The sequence below is a fragment of the Eleutherodactylus coqui genome, chromosome 4 (genome assembly GCF_035609145.1).
Source record: "Eleutherodactylus coqui strain aEleCoq1 chromosome 4, aEleCoq1.hap1, whole genome shotgun sequence".
Classification (NCBI taxonomy): Eukaryota; Metazoa; Chordata; class Amphibia; order Anura; family Eleutherodactylidae; genus Eleutherodactylus; species Eleutherodactylus coqui.
The window spans coordinates 14,424,191-14,442,802 of NC_089840.1; the positions used below are offsets into that span (position 1 = coordinate 14,424,191).

Sequence of the window (18,612 nt, forward strand, 5' to 3'; positions counted from 1 at the left end):
AGAAGAGAGGCCTTATGGGTCCCTCAAGGTTCTTGGGCCTAGGTGTAACCGGGACAGCTCACACCCCCTCCCCAGTGTAGGGCTCATTTTAGCGGTAGGTCTTATTTTCAGGAAGACATAGTAGATGTGGATCTGTGCACCAACCTCACATTGACAGCGTCCTAATAGTCCATAACGACTTATTGCAAACATACTGACCCGAGTCTAATGTCGATGCTGCACTACAAAGACCCCGTCTGATGGGAGAACTTCCATTGGCTGCAAGTGGGGTCTATTGTTTGATAATGCCCCAATCCGACACCCCAAAAGAAGCACCAACTGTTCCTGGACAACTTGGGTACTTCTAGGAAGCCCTACATGTTCCTCTGTTCACGCTCCTAGGGCTTAGTCAGATGACCGTATTTACGCAGGTATTTCGGCACTTCAAAAATCGCCCATAAAACGCGGCCAGGCGAAGCGTTGGGGTCATTGGGTTCATTCAAACGTGCCGGGAAAAATAGCACCTATGGGCGCCGCGTGAAAGGATAGGTCTTGTTCTATCTTTCGATGTGATACGCAGCAAGCGCCCACAGACTTCTATGGAAACTGGTAAAAAAGCTCGCCGTAATTAGGCATTAATTGTCATTTTGAGGGTTTCTGCCAATCGTTGGTTTACATCGCATATTGTTTAGCGTTCCCGCAGCAGCGCCCCGTGTGCAGGGGGTGAAATATGCAAATAAAGATCGGGACTCGATCTCTGCAAATCTTTATTTATGTGAATATACGGTGCGTACGGGCGAACGCAAAAACGCATGCGGCCGTGTGACGGAGGCCTCTCGCTCGCACACTCTCAAGCTCAACGCGTTTTTAAGGTCAATTTAATAGACTTCTCCTCAGGAGCCATAATGCTAGAAATTAGTATCTCGTTAAACTGTCAGGATAACGACCGCGAGGATTGTCAGATCGCCGTGTTGTCTGGCAGCGCGTCAGCGTGTAAATCTGCTGGCAGACAACATGGCGATCCAATAATCTTTCCTGTTGTTATCAGGACAGTTTGCGCACCGGCCGCGGTCCGATACAGAGGACTTCTATAACCTCGTGACCGGCGGCCATAGCGACCAAGTTCTGCTCTGTAATAAAGGAATTACTTTTACATTCCATTCTGTGAGTTGTTGACGTTTAGCATCTCGCCGCCTCCGGGACGTTCCGACAGCTTATTTTACTGCACATTCATCGGAACGATACAAAAATGGTTGGAAAATGTATTAATATCGATTAATGTGATAACAGGAAAATGGATAAGGAACACTATTTTTTCTCCTCAGGGAGAGAACCTAGAAGGTGTGTGAGGAGACTTATAAGGCCATGCATGCTCCTCTGGGTAATATGCAAATAAGGAAGATGGAACAATACCTCTACAGCGCCACCTATTGGATAGCAGCATTCCTGCAAGTCAATGTTAGACTCCTTATAAAAGCCTGGTAACAATGACTGGGAATTGAAAGCCAAGCCAGAATCCATACACAGACAGCTGTTTCATCAGTGGCTTGGCTAGTGAGAGACCTGTGATGGGGGGCAGAAACACTATCTTTTTTTCCTTAGGAAGAGCACCTAGATGGTGAGGAGACTTATAAGGGAAATGTGAAATATAGATTGAAATTGAGCAAACTGAACTTTAATGTGCATCTGTGCATTCTTTCATTATATATATATATAAATAATGGTCCCTTTATTAGAGCCCCGGTCCTCTTATGATTAGCTCTTCCTTGTATGTAAATTCTCCCCGTGACCCCGGAGTGCAGCATAAAATCACCTGACAAATTTTCTGTGGATCAGTTTCAGTGTGAATCCACAATAGATGAGAAAATCCAGCAATCTTAGCGACTTCCAATGAGGCTGGGTCATCGGTGCTAGACTAGCCGGGGTCTCACTGCGAACCGCGGCAGGTTTTCTTGCGGAACGGTGTATAGAGTATACTGAAAATGGCGCGGTTGAGGAAAACACCTGGCAAAAGGGGATTCTGTGGATGTAAATAACTAAAAGGGGTCAGAGGAGGATGTCAGGAATCATTCTGACCAACAGGTGCTGCTCAGTGAACAGCAGCCAAATCCACCAACCGGGCTGCAATTAAGGCTAATTTCACACAAGGAACGTGCTGCAGTATCAGCAAGTGTTTCCTATTGTTTTCAATGGGAAACATGGCATCACTTAGCATGGATGGGCTATAACATCAGTCGACCAGCTCCAGCACCATTGTTATATAGGAGTAACAGAAAGGCGAGACTCCAGTGGGAAATAGTGCAAAAATTGTATTACTGAGCAGCAGAAAACCATCTCCTGGTCAGATGGACCAGATGTCTGTTGCCCCGTGCCGATGGGAGGTCCTTCCTGTCAGCTGATCAGAGCGTCAGGACCTCCATCTACTTTGTGGCAACTGCAAGAAGCTTCCTGTCCGCAGGGGCCGATATTCCTGCAGAATGATTTCATCACCTGGTGGGATCTATAACACGATGAATTACTGCAGTTGGTCCAACGCTCTACTAGATGGGGGGTCTCTAATATAGGGGTCGGTCAGTGCGAATCACAGTAGAGTTCAACAGATAGTAATAGGAAAGTATATAAAACTGAGACGTAAGGGCGGCGAATCCTCAAGATCTAAAACCCCTCCAGATCTAAGATTACTGGACTCGGTATTATCTCCATCACCTTCCCCGCACGGCGGACTACTCACCCACTTGCATTCTCTTTGCCGGACACTTCTGTTTCCCGATGGTGTTGCTGGCCTCGCAGTGATAGTCTCCGGTATCCTCCTTGGTGACTCTGTTGAAGTGCTGCAAGAAGACGCAGATTGTCATCCCCTGATCAATAGTCCCCGATGCTAATTAATACGGTGGCGTGCCAACTCAGGACTGCGGCGTAGAGCCGGTTACTGCCGGCTAATAGACCGAGTCACTGAGTGGATACATTAAATGATACCGTTAAAATATATAACTCGCCCTACAGAAACCAAAACCTCATCGAGGGGAAAATTAATAGAAGTTATGATTTTTATGAACGTGGAAAATTAAAAATGGAAAAAGAAACAAAAAAAATCTCTGGTCTTGAAAGGGTTAAGAAAGCCCCTTAATGAGTCTCTGTAGCAAAGATGGTTCTACTCTGAGTCTCATGCACCCCCATAGGGCCAGATGGGGGGATCCTGGTTACTCTGGAGGCACAATGTGTTTATAGCTAGACAACCTAATTAACCCCTTCCTGCTGCAGCCTCTTTTTCAGTTTCTCGTTTTCATTTTTTCCTCCCCACTTTCAAAAGATGTTAACTCTTTGTGGCTCCATGAGGGCTCGTGTTTTGTGGGACGAGTTGTATTTCTCACTGGTACCATTTAACATGCCATATAAAGTATTGGGGAAATTACTAAGTAGGGAAAAGCGGAAAAGATCCCCACAATATTGTTTTTTTTCGGGGGGGGAGGGGGGGGGGATTTGCTTTTACGACATTTCCGGTACAGTAAGAATAACGTTATTCTGTGGGTCGGTGCGATTACAGCGACACCAACTTGATACAGTTTTTATTTATTGTAGTAATACCTTTTTTGCTTTTTGCCGCCATCTTTTGACTCCCATAACTTTTTACTGTTCTATCGATGGGGCTGTGTGAGGGCTCATTTTTTTGCGAGGCGACATTTGGCTGTTATTGGTTTTGGGGTATATACAACTTTTTGATCATCATTTTCTTCTTCACCTTTTTTTGCAATCGGGATGACCAAAAAAAAAAAAAAAAAATCGCAAATCTGGCGCTGTGCGCTGTTTATTTCTGACGGTGTTCGTGGTGCAGATTACCAATGTAATAAAATACTAAACTGAAATTTTATGGACGCAGCGATCCCAAGCGGTTTAATTTTTTTTACATAATTACTGGGAAAAGTGGTTGTTTTTTTTTTACTTTTAGTATTTTGTATTTTTTACAGTAAATGTACTCATTTTAACTTTTTTTAGTCCACTTGATAGGACCGCATTACTGTATTCTGACAGGATCTTCTTACTAGGCACTCGCTGATGGCAGCTCTGGGGGCTTCAGAATGCTGATAGGGGCATTTAAAGGGTTAAAAGCTGTGATCTGTGTTCTCTACACTTGAGGGTGTTGGCTGTCCTACTGAGCCAGCTCTACAGACTGACACCCAATATGCGCCATACATGTACATCGCATGTGTGGGAAGGGTTAAGACAGGGGGGCAGATTTACTAACACGGTCTAAAAGTGAGACCGTGCAAACTAAGGGCTCGTTCACATGAGCGTGTTTGTACCATTTATTACACGCACAATGAGTGTAATATGCAGTGAATAGAATCCAGTGATTACAATAGATTCGTTCACACTTTTTTTAATGTGATATGCGATTGCGTGAAGAAGAAATACTTGGTGTGCATTATGCAGCATAGAAGCCCATTGAAATCAGTTTCATCACACCGACTCATGCTGGATGGTAAATCTGTCACATGTTAAAGCTGTTTGGTTTACGTTTTTGTCATCTATTAGTTGTCTTAGTGTAAGCCAAAATCTGCAACAAAATGTTAACACAATTTAGGCCACACCCTTTTTTTCACAAAGCCACGCCTTTTTTTTCTAGAGGAGTTGGAAAAAGGGGCAAAAAGTGTCTGAAAGTAAATGTATTGTGAATGATAAATCTGTCAGGGCCAAAGATTTTTTTCCTCCTCCGTTTTCATTTTTGCCTCCCCACTTTCAAAAAAATTGTAACTTTTTTACTTTTCTGTCAGCTCGGCGAGCACTACGGCTCTACGTGGGGTGAAATGAAAAAAAACCAAACACATTTGGGCCATTTTTGCAGGAGACTTTGTTTTTACAGCATTCCCAGTATTTTAGAAATAACACGGTAACTTCATTCGATGGATCAGTGCGACTACAGCGATACCAAATGTATATAGTTTTTAACTACTTATTATAATGCATCGTTTTAATAGATTATTCCTTTACAGATGGGGAAATACCAAATATGCATATTTTATGGTGTTAATTTTTTATGCAAATACTAGGAAAAAAGGTTCGTTTGAACTTTAAATATATATTTTTTCAGAAGTAAAATAATTATTAAGCCCATTTTTCGTCCCCCTAGGGGACTTGAACTTGCAATTGTTTGATCATTTTTTCCAATGTAATGCAATACTTTGGTATTACAGAAATATTGAATATTTGCCGGCATCCTATTAAGCCCTGCCACAGATTTCCATCCATGTGTTACCATAACGACCGTCAAAGGAAAAGCATTAACCATGATACGGCTGAATATGAGGATAACTGGACAGCTTTCAGTCAACTGCGGAGTGACATGAGGAATTCACATCATGGTGTGATGCAGCACATCAGATATATACATCACATAGGCGGCCATGGAGAAGACGGCCGCTGAGGCAGTTGGCCACATAGGAAAAAAGATCCTAGTTCCAGCACCTTGCAAGCAATGTGATAAATATATCTAGTTATGCGAGTTGTTCATAATATGTTCTCTTTAGGTTTGCTCTTTAATTTAGTTCTTGCCAGTTGCTGCGTATGTTCTGCCTCACCCAACCGGGCTGGTGCAGCCGGGCGTGGAGGTCAAAAATAAACGTCTAGTGTTTAATACTTTGAGCAATAGCTCCATACTAACGCAGGCCTGTCAATAAAAGTCATTGGTGGTGGCCATTCTGTGGGTTAGGATACTAATATAATGCTATGTATCAAGACGAATGGAGCACCTTATGGGACTTTCTGGAATACTTCATGAATCCTGGAAGCCATTTTGCTCATAGGCTATTATATAAACTAGTTCTTACTTGTGATTGGGTAAGCTCTTTAGATTAGGGAATGTTCACAGGTTCTCCCAAACATAATATGGCACTTATAGCATGTATTTCCACTGAGGTGTCAGGGAATAACAGCTTTAATTATTTAGTGGGTTAATTATTATGTCACTAATCAGTGACATAAAAGAGCTCCACCCCAGAATTATAAAAGAGCTCCACCCCAGAATTATAAAAGAGCTCCACCCCAGAATTATAAAAGAGCTCCACCCCTGAATTATAAAAGAGCTCCACCCCTGAATTATAAAAGAGCTCCACCCCAGAATTATAAAAGAGCTCCACCCCTGAATTATAAAAGAGCTCCACCCCAGAATTATAAAAGAGACCCACCCCAGAATTATAAAAGAGCTCCACCCCTGAATTATAAAAGAGCTCCACCCCTGAATTATAAAAGAGCTCCACCCCTGAATAATAAAAGAGACCCACCCATGAATTAAAAAGTCCCACCCCTGAAGTATAAAATAGCCCTAGCCCCGAGTTACAAAAGAGCCCTACCCTTGAATTAAGGCTTCTCCTGCTTAGGACCCCTCTATGAGACAGATTATGGAACCTCTCAGTAAGAACTTTTCCCGATTCTGCATGCATTATATCTGAATGGCCACATGTCATACTAGCCAGAACCGGCCACACCGGTGAAAATCACCTTTTTTGCCAGGAAGTTTTGAGCTGAGCCCACCACAATCAGCGGATCGCTGCCTTGATTGCATTTTCAAAAGGGTCATCTTATTATGGAGGGTTCTAACAGCTGAGTAAGTGACACTATGTAGGGGGATTTGTGTCAAACTCTCCCCTCACCATCTGATCAGCACTTTTGCGGTCATTTAGAGAAGTTGGTCAACATTATTGTCTTTTAAGGGCCTTTTAGAAACGTAATAAATCAAAAAGGAGCCTTCTTGCTGACAGTTTCCCTTTTATTCCTGCAGCATGGCCGCCAATACAATGTGAAGGTACAAGAGATGGACATCACACGGCCCTATTATGGCCTAACGGTCTGTTCACACAAACAATGTTTCATATGGACCAACGGTTCGTGTGAAAAAGACTGTCGCATGTTCTGTTCCTTTAATTAGAACATGCAACGTGCAGGGTCCACGGAGATCGGACAGCAAACTGTCTGATGAGACTACAGGCGCACCACACATACGTATATATGAAGGATAAAGGATTACTTACCAGTGTGCCTGCTTTTTTATCCACCTTATAGGTCGCATTGGTTGACATGGCGCTTAGTTCCAGGGCGAGGCCATTCTTATACCACTTGTACTCCGACGCTGGATTTCCTTCCTTCTCTCGACATTTGAGCTCCACCACACTGCCGCTCATGGCGGTGCTAGGTATGTCGCACACCGGGACGCTGGGGGCCACTGCGTATAAAGAACATACTGACGTTACATCATAGTGTGGAATACAAATCTCTGTGCAGACACTGAACCAGCAGGAGATACCGGCCGATGTGAGCTTAGAGCTAAGAAGGACTCGCCATAGAATAAATGCCGGTTGTAACTCAGAACTGGTCTAAAAAAGCAGAAAGAAACTGAAATGAAGACTATAGGAGTATCTACAGGCCTACAGGGCGAGCGACAAAGCTGCATGCCAACGCCCATTACTGAAGCCATTTCCCTTGATCCTCGCTGTCTCTTTCGCCCGGGATGCGCCTTCAAAAGAAAATATTTGTTCATCTGAAAATAACATTTATAAAAGAGCTAGAAGATGAATGAAGGCGGCCGTGTGATGTCCCTGCGGCTCCTGATGGAACATGGCCGCGCATTCATCAGCCTGGCATGTTTAGATTTTCAAAAAGGCATCCGCACCCCCCCTTGTATTTTTGGAGGATGGTTTCCTCTCCAGCTCATGAACAAGCAGCTGGCAGCAGAAATATTTATTTTAGGCTGGATATAGACAAAATCAAAGTTACGACCGAGCTTCACGTCTGTAAACCCTCAGCGGGAAAACAATAAACGAAAGTACAAATATGGCGCCCCGCGTACAGAAAAATCTGCAGGACTGACTTTACTACATCAACGGTTAGAGGCTGCAGAAGACTATGAGGTGAGGCTCCTGGGCCAAAAACAAAATGTGTCCCAAGACCCCCCAGTTATTGTCATAGGAGCGATCATCAGCCAGTGAATGAAGGCGGAGCGGGCTGAAGATCGCTCCGGCTACCCGCCTCCATGCACAGTAAACAGGCAGTTGCTTATAGATGAACAACTGCCTGTTTAACCCCTTAAAGGGGTTGTCCCGAGGCAGCAAGTGGGTCTATACACTTCTGCATGGCCATAATAATGCACTTTGTAATGTACATTGTGCATTAATTATGAGCCATACAGAAGTTATAAAAAGTTTTTTACTTACCTGCTCCGTTGCTAGCGTCCTCGTTCCCATGGAGCCGACTAATTTTTGGCCTCCGATGGCCAAATTAGCCGCGCTTGCGCAGTCCGGGTCTTCAGCAGTCTTCTATGGAGCCGCTCGTGCCAGAGAGCGGCTCCGTGTAGCTCCGCCCCGTCACGTGCCGATTCCAGCCAATCAGGAGGCTGGAATCGGCAGTGGACCGCACAGAAGAGCTGCGGTCCACGAAGACGGAGGATCCCGGCGGCCATCTTCAGCGGTAAGTATTGAAGTCACCGGACCGCCGGGATTCAGGTAAGCGCTGTGCGGGTGGTTTTTTTAACCCCTGCATCGGGGTTGTCTCGCGCCGAACGGGGGGGGGGTTTAAAAAAAAAAAAACCCGTTTCGGCGCGGGACATCTCCTTTAAGGACACGGCCCTTTTTTTCCCATTTTTGTTTTTTCTTCCCCCCTTTTATCCTAATTCTCTTATTTAACCATCGATGTAGCCGTCTGAGGGCTTTTTTTGCGGGCTGAGTTGTATTGCTCAGTGGTTCCATATAATGTACTGAAAAACATGAAAAAAAATACTAAGTGGAGTGAAATGGAAAAAAAACTAAATTCCGCCATCTTTGGGTGCGTCTTTTTTCTACAGCATACAAACTGCAACAAAAATGACCTGATAACTTTATTCTACGGGTCAGTACGATTACTACGATACCAAACTTGTAGGCTGCATTCACACAGGGCGGATTTGCTGCGGAAATTCCGCACGGAATTTCGTCGCGGCAAATCCACCTGCGGCCGCTAATCTCGGGATTAGGCAGCCATGTGAACGAGATTTCTCAGAAATCTTGTCCACACGGGACGGCCAATCCGCTGCGGTAAGTCAGGCTGAAACCGCGGCTGTGGCGACCGCAGCCGCGGCTTCAGAAGATGCAGCATGTCCTTTTTTTTTCCTTTCCGCCGCGGCTGCGCTCTCCTCTATGGGAGCGCTGGCCGCAGTAGAAGAACGAGCGGCCGGGCCGCTTCAAAGCCGCCATGGATTTTTCCACGGCGGTTCTCCCGCCGAAAATCTCGCGGTTTTGGCTGCGGCCAAACTGCGGGATTTCCGACGGGAATACGCCCCGTGTGAACCCAGCCGTATACTTTTTTTTTCCCAAAGACATTTAACTTTTTACAATTATTTTCTGCCGCCATCTTCTGACAAGCGTAACATTTTTATTCTTCCGTCGACATAGTTGTGCGAGGCCTCATTTTTTGGGGGACGTTCTGTAGTTTTAATCGGTACCATGAAGGAATAATTCACACTTTTTGATTGCTCTCATTACATTTTTTATTGGAGACAGAGTGACCAAAAAAAGGACAATTCTGGCGCTGTTTTTTTTTTTTTCTGATGGCGTTCACCGTGCGGTGTAAATGGTGCATTAGTTTGATAGATCGGACATTTACGGACGCAGCAATACCCAATATGTATTTTTGTTTTATTATTTAGATTCTTTTACTATTAATATGGCAAAAGGCTTTTTTTTTTACTTTTTATTTCTTTTATTTTTTTTAATAATTAATAAAACTTTTTAAAACCAATTTTTATATATTTTTTTTAGCCCGCAGAGCAGACAACAACTTCCGATGCTTTGATCGCTCCTGCAATATGATGTCATGCCATAGCATGGCTTGATAGGTAATCTGCAGTGGTAGCCCTGGGCCTTTCAGAATGCCCCAGGATGCCATGGCAATCGCATGACAACCCGCGATCTCATCGCAGGGGGCAGTGCGGAAAACCTGAACATCGGTCGGGGCATTTAAATGGCGCCATCCGAACTGACGGCGACATTTAAAGGGTTAACAGCTCCGATAAGTGGCGCGGCTTATTGGAGCTGTTGCAGCGGGTGTCGGCTGTCAGAAATAGCTGGCACCTGCATTCAATGGAGCGGGATCGACCCCTGATCCTGCTCAATACAAATCCTGGACCTGCAGGATGTAAGAGGTTAAGCTGAACGATGCAGCGGCGCACCAACGATAATTTTGAGTTCTGCATGAAAGATTCTATCAGCGATTTATCACAGATTGGGTCTTAGCTGGGATTTGGATAAGAAAAAGTTAATGCAGGTAAGATGGTGGGTGCTGTAGGCCTATGTCAGGGCAGGAGATGAGACGGCAATTGTAGGGTTAAAGAGTTAGGCCAGCTTCACACAACGGGTTCCTAGTTGCAGGCATTGATAGGCATGTAAACTGTTTTTTCGTTCACACTCGCGGATACGAATTGTGTATTCTGCGAACGGAGGAAAAATCGCAGCATGCTGTGGACTCCGCGCGGACGGCCTCCATTGAAGTCAATAGAGGCCGTCTGACCGCAGCCCGTACGTAACTAACACTGCGTGTGAGCTGCAGGTACCTGCGTCATCAGTAAGCAACACTGCGGGAAACTGCACCGCGCATAACCGACAGCGAGCTTTACAGAATAATCAGGGTTGCCGCCTGCTGCGAGGTCCGACCCGGTCGTGTGAAGCCGGCCTTACTGCGCCTCTGTAATACCGCAGTGAAGTGTAACCAATCCGCTTCAGGTAAGCAAGGAATGTCTTGGTGTGGATTATAGAAGAGACTATGTTGCCTTTCGTTGGGGGTTCGGTCTTGGGGATCGATTCCACTGGACACATATGTATCCATACGATAAAGTGTTTTCTGAAGGAACAGCCGGGGGATCGTTGGACCCTACAACAATTGTACTTTCACCGCATGCGTTCGCATGGCGCCATTCTCATGTAAACCCCATGATCTAATGAGCGATGCAGTGTAAAAGTTGATTACAGTCCCTTCTGCAGGCGTCACATGCAGCCGCCGGTCTTATACTGTGCGAGCGCGGTGCCAAGCCCTTTGTGACAGGCGACAACTGCAACGTATTCTGCTTACAACCGTCCATGCGGACAGTGCCGGAGGCAGATAGTGCAGTGGCCCGGGTTTACCACTTGTAGGGCAAAAACACATGGGAGCATGCGCAACTACCCTCGCCACTATGGAGCATAGTTGCGCATCAACCGGGGTTTTAGGATTTTTTTCCCAGCCATTCAAACTCTGTGGTATAGAGCACGAGTTTGAAAAAACTGCGGGAAGATGGGTCCCGCCCATACTATTAATGGGCGAGAGTACCGCTAATGAAAACCAAACCATTGAAATCATGCGGCCGTGATTATCATTGAGCAATACAACTCGTCCCGCAAAAACAAGCCCTCATGTAGCTGCGCTGGTGGGAAAATAAAAGAGTTGGCATTTTTTGAAAGTGGGGAATATTAACCAAAAATGATGGGAAAAATAAATAAAAGGGCCGCGTCATTAAGGGGTTAATCCTAATTATATTCATTTTAGGGAACTGCTGGTTATGTAACACATTTTAAAGGGGAACTCTGTGGGAAAACTTCTCGGCTATATACCCCGCTGCCGTCTACTTCGGCTGTAACGATGCAGTGTTCATCTGTGGAGCCTCATGAATATTGCGGCTCCTGCGGAGGCGAGGGGACGGACGCACTTTACATCTTCATACGTTTTAGCCTGTTTTTATAAAATTCATCGTATGTTTCCCCTTCCAAGGAAGGAAGATAGAAGACGGGTGACTTCCTTTTTGCACGATCTGCCAGCATTTCCATTATGTAAGTGCTCTTCAGCGTGATGTGTTTTTTGGAAGGGTCGATGTACAAGAAGCAGATTGTAGGTTGACAACCGTAATTGAATTTAGCATTGTCATTCAGTTACTATGAACCATCTTGGTGTCCGAGCTCATTTAATGTCCACCTTTCGACACCATATATTGTTCACCGACAGAATAATCTATATTACTTAAGTGACTTTGTGAATTCATTATATTACTTGTCCTAAACTGGTCCTGAGTTACATCCTGTATTATACTCCAGAGCTGCACTCACTATTCTGCTGGTGGAGTCACTGTGTACATACATTACTTATCCTGTATTATCCTGTATTATACTTCAGAGCTGCACTCACTATTCTGCTGGTGGAGTCACTGTGTACATACATTACTTATCCTGTACTCATCCTGAGTTACATCCTGTATTGTACTTCAGAGCTGCACTCACTATTCTGCTGGTGGAGTCACTGTGTACATACGTTACTTATCCTGTACTGATCCTGAGTTACATCCTGTATTGTACTTCAGAGCTGCACTCACTATTCTGCTGGTGGAGTCACTGTGTACATACATTACTTATCCTGTACTGATCCTGAGTTACATCCTGTATTGTACTTCAGAGCTGCACTCACTATTCTGCTGGTGGAGTCACTGTGTACATATGATACTTATCCTGTACTGATCCTGAGTTACATCCTGTATTATACTCCAGAGCTGCACTCACTATTCTGCTGGTGAAGTCACTGTGTACATACATTACAGATCCTGAGTTACATCCTGTATTATACTTCAGAGCTGCACTCACTATTCTGCTGGTGGAGTCACTGTGTACATACATTACTTATCCTAAACTGATCCTGAGTTACATCCTGTATTATACTCCAGTGCTGCACTCAGTATTCTGCAGTGAAGTCACTGTGTACATACATTACTCATCCTGCATTATACTCCAGAGCTGCACTCACTATTTTGCTGACGGAGTCACTGCGTACATACATTACTTATCCTGTACTGATCCTCATTTACATCCTGTATTATACTTCAGAGCTGCTCTCAATATTCTGCTGATGGAGTCACTGTGTACATACATTACGGTACTTATCCTGTATTATACTCCAGAGCTGCACTCACTATTCTGATGGTGGAGTCACTGTGTACATACATTACTTATCCTGTACTGATCCTGAGTTACATCCTGTATTATACTCCAGAGCTGCACTCACTATTCTGCTGGTGGAGTCACTGCGTACATACATTACTTATCCTGTATTATACTCCAGAGCTGCGCTCACTATTCTGCTGGCGGAGTCACTGTGTACATATATTGCAATACAAAAATTGGTAGTACTGAATCTGACAAGTCCCGGACCTGAACATCACTAAATAAACCCTGTTAACAATAATGGAGCCCATCTGGCTTCAGTGCTGCTCTGCAGCATTGTTCCATGTGACATTGCACAGCATGCTGCACTATTTCTCTGTGAATTGAGGATGGATCGGCACACAAGGCTCCGAATAGTGCATCCAAAGCAAATGTGAGTCTAAGCTGAGCTACTTTCATGCCTAGTCTAAACCCTAGACTTCTCAGAATAGAAATTGCCAGCGCAATCTACGCGCAGACACTGAACCAGCAGGAGGTGCTAGAATGTTTAAGCTATGAACCCTACAGAATACAGCTCTGGGCTATCCAATATAGGCTGAAACTGAAAGTCTCTGGTGGTTTATGTAGCTTAAGCCTGGTTTAGACACAGCGATTATCGCTCAAAAGATGCAAAAGATGTCTTAAGGAAAACTGCCCAATGTGTGTGCGGTTAGACACAACAATTGTCGCTCAAAAGATGGCTTTGAGCGATTTTTGAGCGAAAATCGTTGCGTCTAAATCAGCCAATGGGTTACCATGGCAACCAGAGGCCTTAACAGTGACCTCCGGGTCTGCTCTGGCTTCCAGTGTAAATGAATAGCAATAATACACTGCAGTACGGAAGTGCTGCAGTGTATTATCTCAGCAATCGTAAGATTGCAGGTTCAAGTTTCCTAAGGATGCTTTCACAAAGGCCGAATTATCCGCACGTTAGCAGTTCAGGTGCTGAATATTACGCAAGAACATATATTCCACAACATATCCTGAAGGGACATTAAAATGAGGGGAAAAAAATATAGATATCTGCGGATAGGGGATAAGTTACTGATTCAGTTGGGGTCTCACTGCCGAGATCCCCACCAATCCCAAGTATAGGGGTCCTATATCCCTCTTCCTGTGATCTTACTGCACCCCCCACAATGAGATGGAATGGAGTGCTGCTATTCCATTCATACTCAATGGGACTACTGGAGAGAGTTAAATGGCCCCTGCTCGGGGATTTCCATCAGCCTCATTGAAATGAACGCAGGGGGACACGGCAGCTCGTTCTCAGGATCGGTGGGGGGTCCTGCAGCAAGATCCCCACCAACCAGCAGGTTGTCCCCTATCCTGTAATTCTGGTACAATCCATTTAAGTACTGAACCTGAAGGGGTTAATGCATGATTTTTTTCTGAAACGCTACATTGTATCAGAATGTAACATCTATCCCTGTAATGTGGGCGTCTGTCTGGACTTCTAGGGGCATGAAGTTAGCGACGGATTCCCTTTAAGCTTCTGTAATGCCACATTTCCCAGCATGCCTTGCAGTACACGATGGGTGTTATTGCTGCACCACAGCTGGAGACAACTGTAGGAGACCGTTTGCGGGAACGACTCTGTTTACGTCTCCAGAATGTTAAAAGGAGATTAACAAGAAAGAAGGAAGAAAAAACTATTTTCCTGGATAAGAAACAAACGGGAACGTCGTCAGCGAGGAATAAAACCAGATTAGATTTCACGTATCCGAAGACAAGAAAAAGCTTTAAAACATTTCAGCGCTAAAGCCGGAGCCGCGCAAATGTACTCAGTCCAAAAAATACAAGAGACACAACAGCTTTAATGGCGAAAGGCTCTGCACACCAGTCCTTCTACTGAAGACGTCTGCATGCCGGACCCGGACAATACGCAGATGTAGCCGAGGCTTATTTGTCATTTGGCTGGAAAATAGAGTAAATACTCCAAAACGCGCCATCTGGACCTAAATCAACGTGATCTACGTTCAATTAAAAGCTAATCCCTATCCCTTTATTTTAGAGGCTGGCATCTGCTCAAGCACCACAGCCTCTATGAACAGTTGGTTTGTGGGGGTTCCGATCAGTGGACCTCCAACACTCTGATGAGCAAATTTTTCAAAAGTTCCGTCTGGCTGGTTCAATGAATTTGGGCAAAAGGTTTGGTTTGATCCAAATTAGTTTGAACCAAGACCAAATTTTACCAGTACCTCTAAAAATGGTGTATAACAAGCTCAAAGAGCCATGAAAATCCAAAGAAGGAAGAGAAAAAGCCGTTTTAGTGAGTTTGGCCAAGACAAACCGTCCAAGGTTCAGGTTCTTGCCAAACCGAACTTTTAGCAAAGTTTGACCCAAAATAGGGTTTTACTACATTCTTCGCCAAAAAAAATCAAGCATCTAGAGCGAGGTGTTGTCTTGCTGCAAAACTGGTCTTGCAGTTCCATCTCAGGCAGATCTGTAAATGATGAGAGTTGTGGTGATTAGTTGAACAGTCTTGTCACCAGAGGCCCTAAAAGTGGTTCCACCCTAGATCTAAAAAAGGCTCTCAACTGTGACATACATACTTGTGTGTATGTGATCTCTTCTTCCGCTTGTGTGGAGCTCGTTGACCACTAGACGCCTCTACGACGCAGAGAAGAGATTTCACCCCATTACCAGAGTCTGAGAGGGGGCGCATTATGGGGATGCGAGAAGGTGGATGGTTGTATCGATGAATTGTCCCCCACCGGGCTGTTCTGACCAGACTGTTAGGGGCTGTTGGGACCAGTGGTTTTGTGAGGGGACAAAAGGTGACCGAGCTCAGGACCCCCTCCAGACCACCAGTAGAGAGGAGCATCTGACCAAACTGTTAGGAGGTGAAGGACCAGTGGATGGGGACACACAAGGTGACCAGGCTCAGGACGCCCTGACAGACCACCAGTACAGAAGAACGTCTGACCAGACTGTTAGGGGGTTTGGGACCAGTGGATGCGTGAGGGCACACAAGGTGAACGGGCTCAGGACCCCTGACAGACCACCAGTAGAGAGGATCGTCTGATTGTCCAACAAGCACCAGCAGCTCCAACTGTTTCGTTATCCGCCATCCAGAGAAAGATGGCGCCATTTCCAGGCGCTTGGCTGAAGGACATTGCGTGTTCTGCCTTTGACACCTACCCATCGTCACCTCCGTTTGCAGTTGTGTTGTGAATGACAAAACTAGGCTGCTACAGAATGGAACCTTCTAGGTTCTGCTCGAATTTTGTTTTACAATGAGTGTACTTCGTTTCGCTCAATACTACTACTGATGACCGATCCTGAGGATTAGTCATCACTGCCTCAGTCCTGAAGAACATCTTTAACACAGGTTCACTGGAATCAGAAGAAAAAGCTATTTTTTACCCTTAAAGCTGCACCATTTTTGTCCATTGTCTGGTATTTCCTGCTCATTTCTATTCAAGTGAACAAGACTGAGGTGCAGTACCAGACACAGCCATCGACAGGAGTGGCGCTATTCTCTTTTTTTTTTTTTTAATCCTGGAAACCACTTTTATACAGGTGCCCAAGACGCATCACAATGTAACTAGGCGGATTTGATGTTCCAGAGTGAAAGAAATCTGGGTGACAACCGAAATTAGACATGGCAAAGGATCATTATTACCATCACAAGAGAAGAGCTAAACTGTAGGTAAAATAAGTAAGTGCACCCCATGATACACTAGTTCATACAGCAGTAACTTGCAGTCCTCTTCTGCAGCTGCTGTAAGGATTTTGGCCATGCTTTTCCTTACAGGAACGTCAGAGTTATCTGAGGACAGTCAGCTTTTTCAAATCTCCCCTTCGGTATGTCAGTGGGGATGAGACCCGGATTAGTTTTACCTTCTCGGGGGTCCATCAGTTACAAGTTCCTTTTAAGTAGAAAACTCTAAAGTTGTATTTTGACTAGGAGGATAATTAGGACTATTTAAAGATTTGTTTATTAATAATCGTCTTCCTAGTATTATTAATGAAGGAACTGGCCACTAGGGGGCATAGTTTGGCACGACTATAAATAGTGATGATGCCCTGGCTGCTCTTTATTGAATACGCCTTGGTAGGAGTGATTTTACAAGTGGCATTGTGGGTTACCATGGCTCTACCCTTCTGTTCTGTGGAATGTTGGGCAGAGAAGACTAAGGTTACTGCAGTCACAACACGCACCAGCTGGAGCTCTGCAGCAGACTGGGGGCTCAGACATAGAATGCTGGCCTCATATACACTAACCTACCAAAAGTAACCCGACACCTGAGCAAGAATCAAAAGCAGTATATTAGTACCTAGTGGGACTCCTTTGGCCTAATGACATTAGATACTCTCTGTGGAATACTTTCTACTAACAGCTGCTATTTCCCTCCAATCATCCTGCAAACGTCTGGCAAGTTCTCTTAAAGAAGATGCATCAGCCTATACATGCATAAAGGTGCATGGGTGTCGCTATTGGACAGTGGACAATGGAAGAACATTCTATGGAGTGCGTTGTGCCAACAGTTAAGTGTGGCAGAGGTTTCGTTACGATCCGTGGCATGATCTTAGCCTTGGTTGGAGTGACAAAAACCACAAACACGGAGGTGTTGACATTCCAGACAATAATGTACTGCTGACAAGGTGGCAATACCCTGGGAATGGTCGGCCATACTTCCAGCAAGACAACGCACCTTGTCACAAATCCAATGCTGTTATACGTTAGTTTGAGGATGTGGATGTTCCATTATTGGACTGGTTGTACAGAGTCCCGACCTGAATCCTCTTAGGGATGAACTGAAACGTTGGGTCAGGAAGTATGAACAGCGTCCATCTTCTTTGAGAGAACTTGCCAGATATTTGCAGGATGAATGGAGGGAAATAGCAGCTGAAGTGTATCAGATGTTAGTAGAAAGTATGCCATGGAGATTATCTGATGTCATTAGGGCCAAAGGAGCCCCACTAAGTATTAACATATGTAATAAATACTAATGCAGATTCTTGCTCAGGGGTCCAAGTACTTTTGGTAGGATAGTATATTTATGGTCAATGCTGGTTGCAGGGGCATTTCTGAAGTGTGGCCCATTACTTCTTGTAGACCTTGCTGCTACAGATGGTGTTCCTGTTTGGGTATGGTCCTAAGGAACTTATAGTTCCCTTCTGGTTGCTCAGGCGGCACTTGCAGTTGTCAGCCAGTCTGTCTTGTATACTTACCTTGAGGCAGAATTACTACTAACCTGAAGGCAGAGAGATTTGTCTGGATCCACTATTACCTATAAATCCCTTTAGGTGGAGAACGTCCTAAAGGCGGCACTATAGACTACGGATTGCACTCACCTAATACAGCTAAATTGATGATGATTTCCTGGAAGTTCTTCCTGTCTTGAGGCGCCGTCACCTCGCAGCGATATTGTCCTGAATCCCCTCTGGTGAGGTTCCTGAACAAGATACTGGATTCGATCATCTCCGCTCGCTTCTGTAGATCAGCTGTTGGCACAAGATAAAACCATTGGAACATTTACAACATTGAAGTGCAGCTCTTTGTACGAGGACATTCAGGCGATGAGAAGGGGCCCACATTAACCCCTTAGTCACCGGCCTGTCTTGTGCCTTAAGAACCAAGCAATTATCATAGTTACATTGAAAGAGCCATAACTCGTTAAGCCAGATGAGGGCTTTTATTTGTCAAACGTGTGGAACATTTTAA

The 18,612-nt window shown here is 44.8% G+C and overlaps 1 protein-coding gene across 1 annotated transcript in view; it reads right to left on the minus strand.

The window, feature by feature from the left end:
- Positions 1 to 18,612, minus strand: part of JAM2 (junctional adhesion molecule 2) — a 76,818-nt gene that overhangs the window by 5,584 nt on the left and 52,622 nt on the right. Inside the window, exons 4-6 of the mRNA XM_066601509.1 lie at positions 18,243 to 18,392; positions 7,005 to 7,195; positions 2,711 to 2,810 (exon numbers count right to left, since the gene is read on the minus strand). Coding sequence (XP_066457606.1) covers positions 2,711 to 2,810; positions 7,005 to 7,195; positions 18,243 to 18,392 — 441 coding nt within the window. The remainder of the gene's footprint in view (positions 1 to 2,710; positions 2,811 to 7,004; positions 7,196 to 18,242; positions 18,393 to 18,612) is intronic.